Source organism: Neophocaena asiaeorientalis, unplaced genomic scaffold, assembly GCF_003031525.2.
Source record: "Neophocaena asiaeorientalis asiaeorientalis breed wild unplaced genomic scaffold, Neophocaena_asiaeorientalis_V1.1 scaffold132, whole genome shotgun sequence".
NCBI lineage: Eukaryota > Metazoa > Chordata > Mammalia > Artiodactyla > Phocoenidae > Neophocaena > Neophocaena asiaeorientalis.
Genome location: NW_020173393.1, coordinates 2,112,984 through 2,119,590, shown reverse-complemented (window position 1 = coordinate 2,119,590; position 6,607 = coordinate 2,112,984). Strand labels below are relative to the sequence as shown.

At 46.8% G+C, this 6,607-nt stretch overlaps 1 protein-coding gene across 1 annotated transcript; it reads left to right on the top strand.

The window, feature by feature from the left end:
* The first annotated feature begins 271 nt into the window (after positions 1-271).
* Positions 272-1,529, top strand: PI3 (peptidase inhibitor 3). The gene is made up of 2 exons (XM_024746882.1): positions 272-387; positions 1,228-1,529. The coding sequence occupies exons 1-2, from the start codon at positions 306-308 to the stop codon at positions 1,527-1,529; spliced, it is 384 nt and encodes a 127-aa protein (XP_024602650.1). The 5' UTR covers positions 272-305.
* The last annotated feature ends 5,078 nt before the right edge of the window (positions 1,530-6,607 follow it).

The following is a 6,607-nucleotide window of genomic DNA, read 5'->3' as shown; positions in this document are numbered from 1 at the left end:
TATGAAGAATTTGGCTGTAATGGTGCCCAAGGGCCAGCCAGCCCTGCTTCTTTGTGAGAAAGTGAGGTAGCTATTGGGGCTATCAGAGATGATGCAACAGTAACTGCCATTTCTCCCTGTAAATAATCCTTGGGGAAGGGCCCAAGGTACTTCCCAGGATGGAGGTGGATATTTCCTGGTAGAACTAAGAAAATGCACCCCTTGTCCCTTGTGAAACCACAGACCCACCCTTGGCACCCAGCCAAGCTGGAGCTGCATAAAACTAGGTTTGGCCTCAGCTCTTAGCCATTCACCTTCTTGACAACATGAAGTCCAGAAACGTCTTTATCCTGGTGGTGGTACTTCTTGTCCTTGGGACGCTGGTGGCACAGGCAGCTGTCGCAAGAGGTGAATAGGGAAGTGGCCTGGGTGGGGCTGGGTTGGGTTGAGGAGAGGATGTTGGAGGCAGCCTGGGTACTGACAGGGGGTACTTCCAGAGCAGCAGGCAGGGCTAGAGCCCACTCTTCAGCCTGGACAGTAGGTTTCCAGCATATCCAGAGAAGTAGGAAGTTGCCTACTAGGCTCTACATGCTTTCCGCCCCAGGACTGAGATATCAGGGCTGTTTGTGGAAGGAGTGTTGTTACATGACCTTGGCCTCAAGTGTTGATACTTGGACAGAATGTTCAGTGAAGTGAGGGGTCCCAGGAATCTGGTCCCTTGGTGTGGGGTCTGTCCCCTGCCTGTCTGCCCCGTAGAATCATCTGTCATCGGTCCTCTAAGAGAAGGTTAAGAACAAACAGGGCCTCAAAAATCATGTAGTTTGAAGACCCCTATTTTCCAAAGGAGGACATTGAGATGTAGGGAGGGGTGAGGATTTGTCAAGACAATCACCAGAGCCAGGATGGAGCTCAGGTCTCCTGGTAAGTGTCTCACGGCTCCTTTCCCTTCCATTAAGTTTCCTCAGAGATGCCAAAGTGACACCTCTGAAAGACACTTCAGTCTGGCATATCCTCGTGAGGACCCTAGGACCCAGAATGGAGGGTGAGGGGAAGAAATGGACACCCGAGGAACCCCGGTCCCAGCCTTCCAAGAGCACAGACCCCAGCTAGCCCTGGTGACCCTCCCCTATCTCAAGTCACATTTTGAGGGACACTGCAGTGAACAGTGGCTGGACCTGGAGGAAAGACTAGATAGTTAAAGCAGATACACTGTTCTAAATGTGGGGATATTTCTTTTTTGTCCTAAAGGTCAAGGCACTACGAAAGGCAATGTTCTGATCCAAGGACAAGATCCAGTCAAAGGACAAGATCCAGTCAAAAGCCAAGATCCAGTCAAAGGCCAAGATCCAGTCAAAGGTCAAGATCCAGTCAAAGGTCAAGAAGATCCAGTCAGATTCCCATGGATCACTAAGCGTGGCTCCTGCCCCAGGATTCCGTTTGAGTGCACCATGTCAAATCCCCCTAACAAATGTTTCAGAGATGCTCAATGCCTGGGGGCCAAGAAGTGCTGTGTGAGCTATTGCGGGAATGCCTGTGTGAATCCCCGGTGAGGTGAGAACTGGGTGGAGGAAGAGGTGACCTGTGAAGGCACAGAAAGGCTGAGAGGTGGAGAGTGATCCTAGGTTGGTGGGGGAGAGGACATGGGGAGGTGATGGAGAGACCGAGGGGTCTCGTCCTGAGAGGGATGACAAGTGGACTTGGTCCTGCCTCCCACTGCCTCTGAGTCTTCGACCTGCTGAATCACATCTCTGATTCTCTTTTCTCTTACCAGGTGGAATCTGTTCTTGCTGCCCCTGTGAAGTCCCCAGGGATGCAGATCCTGGTGCCTGTACACTACCCTCTCCCGCACTGCCCATTCTTCCTTTCATCCGGGTGCCCAAACCTGGGATGCCTCTCTCATGGACTTTCCAATAAAAGACCACTTTCTACTCCATTTGTTTCTGGCTCCTATGACTTCTGGGCCCTTGGAAGCTCTGGGGAGATGGGTGTGGAGTTGGGACTTCCAGTCCCCAGTGGCGAGTGGAGAGGGACCCACGGTAGATGTTACTGATGTGTGAAGGAGAGCGGGGGCAGGAACGAAAGGCCCATTCCTAGGGTTCACTGTAGAAATCCAATAATCAACCCAAGAACTGCAGCCTGTATTTCACCAGGAAATGGAAACCTAGACATTTTGCCTTTGGCCTTGGACCGGGGAAATAAAACCCAAAACCTTCCCAATTGACCCCTACTTCTGACCTGGCTGTGATCAACCCTGTCAGTGTGACTAGCCAACCCTTGTGGCTAAATCTATAGCTCCCTCCTTTTCCTTTCATGTTTCCCAGGGATATGTCCTCCCAAGAAGACATAGAAACACATGCTGGGAAATCCCTGCTCATGAAGCATCTCTCCTATTCATGCCTGAGATGCCTCCAATAACACATAATTCCTTCGGGTGAAGCAATATCCTCTCCCAGCTTTCTATTTTAAGATGTGAATGAGGATGTGAGACACACTGAGTCCCTGATCCTTTCTTGTGATTGCTGAATAATGTCCTCTGGAGATGTACAAGTTGGGGTAGAGCAGACTCGAGGAGTGAAGACAGCAGAAGGGTGTATGTTGGGCAAACTTGGATGACCTCGTGGCTCTGCTGTTGGCTCACCTGCCCCACTGTCCTTGGGCAATGAAGTTCTCAGGGAAGGTCAAAGCCACAGGGGGAGGAGCATTTGGGCTGAAGTGGGCAGAGCACAGGCTTGGGCGTCAGGAGACCTGAGTTCTAGCCCCAGCCTCCTCCCCAATTGTTGGATGACCTCAGACAAATCTCCGAGCCTCAGTTGTCTACTCATTCTGAGGGGGGTTGAATGAAATTATTCTGGAAATATAATAACGAATGTCAGTTCAGCCCTGACATTATGGCCCTGAAACACCTCTTCTTTCTGTGTGTGTGTTGGGCTCCTGCTAGAGGGGAGGTGGGGAGCAGAGGCTTTGTCGGGGGTGAGAGAACAGAGAGCCCACTGCCCCTTGGTCCCTCCCAGAGGCCTACAAGCCAGGGTTTTCCTCTCATTCTCCAGGGGATGGACTGGACTGCGCATCTTGGAGCACAGGTGAGAGCAGTGGCTAAACTTCTGGCCTGACAAACACGTAATACACCATTGGTGGTAAGGACAGTTTCTGTGTTTTACTGTTTTCTCTGTTCCAGATCCTGTACTAAATATGTTATCTGTATTGTCTTATTTATTTTTCATTAGAACTCTCGCAGATGGGTAGTACACACATCTTTAATTTTGTTAAGAGTTTGAAGCCATGAAAGCTTCACTTAATCACCCAAAGACACACAGTGAGTATGTGATGATAAATCCTATTTAAAAATTAAGCTAAATCCTATCTTTATTTTTAATTTTTTTGGCTGCACCATGTGGTTTATAAGATCTTAGCTCCCCAACCAGGGATTGAACCCCAGCCCACGGCAGTGAAAGCGCTGAGTCCTAACCACTGGACTGCCAGGGAATTCCCATAAATCCTATTTTTATTATAAACTAGCAATAATCAGAAAATGGAATGGAAAAAAATTCCCACTTATAATATCAACACAATTAAACCGCTCAACAAATAAACTTAATGAGAGACAGGCAGAACTTTAAAAAAGAAATGTAAACCAGTGTTCATGTAGCACATAAAAAAGTCTTGAATAAATAATTAACATGTTCCCGAATGTGGAGATTCTGTATGGTGAAGATAGCAGTATTTACCCCTTCGATTTTGTCTCTTTTCCCCCAGCTTTATTTATTTATTATTATTTAAAATAAATTTATTTATTTATTTATTTTGGGCTGCGTTGGGTCTTCCTTGCTGTGCACAGCCTCCCTGTAGTTGTGGCGAACGGGGGCTGCTCTTCGTTGCGGTGCGTGGGCTTCTCATTGTGTTGGCTTCTCTTGTTGCAGAGCATGGGCTCTAGGCGTGTGGGCTTCAGTAGTTGCTGTGCGTGGGCTCAGTAGTGGTGGCGTGCGGACTTCAGTAGTTGTGGCTCGCAGGGCCTAGAGCACAGGCTCAGTAGTTGTGGCGCACGGGCTTAGTTGCTCCGTGGCATGTGGGATCTTCCTGGACCAGGGCTTGAACGCGTGTCCCCTGCATTGGCAGCCGGATTCTTAACCACGGCACCACAAGGGAAGCCCCCCTCCCCCCGCCTTTAATGAGATAAAAATTGACATATAACATGAATGTTTGAGGTGTACAATGTGGTGATTTTATACATGTATACCCTGCAAAATGTTTACCACAATAAGAATAGTTAAATCCTTCATGTCATGTAATTACCATTTTGTTTTTGCTGTTGTTATGATGAAAATATTAAAGCTCTACTTTCATAGCAACTTTCAAGGATAAAATACTTTTGTTCCTGCACACCCTCCCTTGGTGATTTTGGCACCAGATTTACAAAACAATCCAAGCAAGGGGTTAGGGACAAAGAAAAGTCTGTAGGTAGATGTACTTTCCCCCCCACCCTTCTTTTTGTTGCAGTGGTAAATGGGAGTGTTTTCTTAATTTCACTTTCAGATTTTTCATCATTTTATATCAATTTTATGGGGAGAAATTTAGGAAGAAATGCCTTTCACAATTTCAGTCAGCAAATCAGGGCCACCAAGATCTGGTTCCCCGTTTCCTAGACCAGTGTTCATTCTACCTTCCCATGGAACTGGCTATTTTGATTAAATTGTTACAAATGTAAATTTCTCTGATTCCAGCTGATGCCTAAACATTTGTCTCCTGGCAACTGGAGCCCACTAGTATTTTTAATCATTTATAGTGTCAAGGGGAGTTATTAATTCAAAGAAATAAGGGGTTCATGGCATGATAAGGGGCCCATTTGGGGAGACATGACTTTGGACCAGGTATCCATTGGTCCCATGTCCTCATTTGGGCCAGGTTCTGCTCATCTGGGAGCCTGTACCTGGGCAGGGAAGAGAGTCTTTTCATCCCCATTCAGATATCCAGCCTCACATTCCGTCCAGGTACCCCCTGTTCTCTGATTCCCTTCCGGATTTCAGAAGCAGGCAGTACTGTGTTGTCACCCAGACCTCTGTTCTGATCCACTTAGACTCAGAAAAGTTCCACACACTCTCTGAACCTCACTGACACCATCTGTAAAAGAGAAGGCCAGAGCACATGGAGGTTTTCAAACTCTTTGCACTAAAACTCCACAAACGACCTAGAACCTAATACAGGCATATCTGACCATGTGAGTAACTCTGGGGAGGAAGTCAGGGGGAGGGTAAGAAAGTTGATTTGTTACTTCCAGGCACTATTAAGGTCACACACACACAAAAAGCCCTTTGAGCTACTCACAGTGGCTTGGTGAGAAGAACAGACATCAAACGTTCAGTGCCAGTGGAAGGATTCATATTCCTGCTCCCTACTTCCACCCACTGGATCCAGCATCCGCCAAACTTGAGCGCCCCCCTGAGGCTGGGAGCCCTCTGCCCGTCTCTGAGGTTTCATGCTCAGTCCCGGGGGCAGAACAACTGAGCAGTCACTGCAAAGTTTACAGAGAACTCTAAGTACTTCTTATGCCCTATCTAGAACAGGAGCAAGGACACGACACTCTCTTCCCACTGGGCATATGTGTCATCCTTCTCAGGGGTGCCAGTCCTCGGAGGCAAAAACATGCACCCACTGGTTATCAGCTCTTGGCAATTCCTTGATCACACAGCCTTCCATCTAGTTAGAACAGACAGTACACTCCGAGATTATCATGAACCGCTTCTTTACATTGAGCCTGAGGCCCAGAGAGGATGATGAAGGGCTTCCCAAAGTCACAGAGTGCTCCCCCCGGCCATGCCGTGTCCAAAACCAAGATGTAGAGCTAGCTTCTTAATAAGGTCACGTTGATGGTTTCACACGACTTGGATCTTGAAGGGTGGTCCCTAAGATGAGATCGATATTCTTGAGTGATGGAACAGTACAAGGAAATACGTTGATGGAAAAGTACAGTTAATGGGGAAGTTGGTTCATATGGAAGCAATTTGGCCGAGATGATCCTCTACAAATCCATCAAGTCAGCTCTTCTCAGTGTCAAGGCAGTTATTCTCAATGTCAAGGCAGTTATTCTCAATGTCAAGGCAGTTATTCTCAATGTCAAGGCAGTTATTCTCAATGGGGTCTTCACCCACTTATTCTTCCTTTTCAATGGTCTCAACGCCCTGTGTTTTCTACTTTTATCTCACAATATTCAGAAAAATGGCTCTGATAGAATCTTTCAGCCTCTTTCATTGTGGAAGGGACTGATGGAGCCCTTGGCGACAATCTCTCCAGCTCCCTCATTTTACAGTTGATAGAACTGAAGCCCAGAGAAGGGAAAGAATTATCCAAAGTTTTTAGCGAACTAAATATGTTTCAGTAAAATGCAGTGGAAACAAAACACTTTTTGAACTGGTATTTTATGATCAATGAGATGGTACATCTTTCATATCGATTCAGGTGTTAACATTTTTTTTTCCCTCTGTGAACTGCCTTTTCATGCACTTGTTGCCTTTTTTATTTAGCTGTTTTGATAAGTTTAATTGCTTTGTCACAGCTCTTCCTTTTAAATTTATTTTATTTATTTAAAAACTTAGGGTTTCCCTGGTGACGCAGTGGTTGAGAGTCCGCCTGCCGA

Coding starts and splice junctions, on each gene's coding strand:
- PI3 (XM_024746882.1), top strand. CDS start 306: ATGAAGTCCAGAAACGTCTTTATCCTGGTGGTGGTACTTCTTGTCCTT. Junction 388..1,227: donor ACAGGCAGCTGTCGCAAGAG/GTGAATAGGGAA, acceptor TTTGTCCTAAAG/GTCAAGGCACTACGAAAGGC.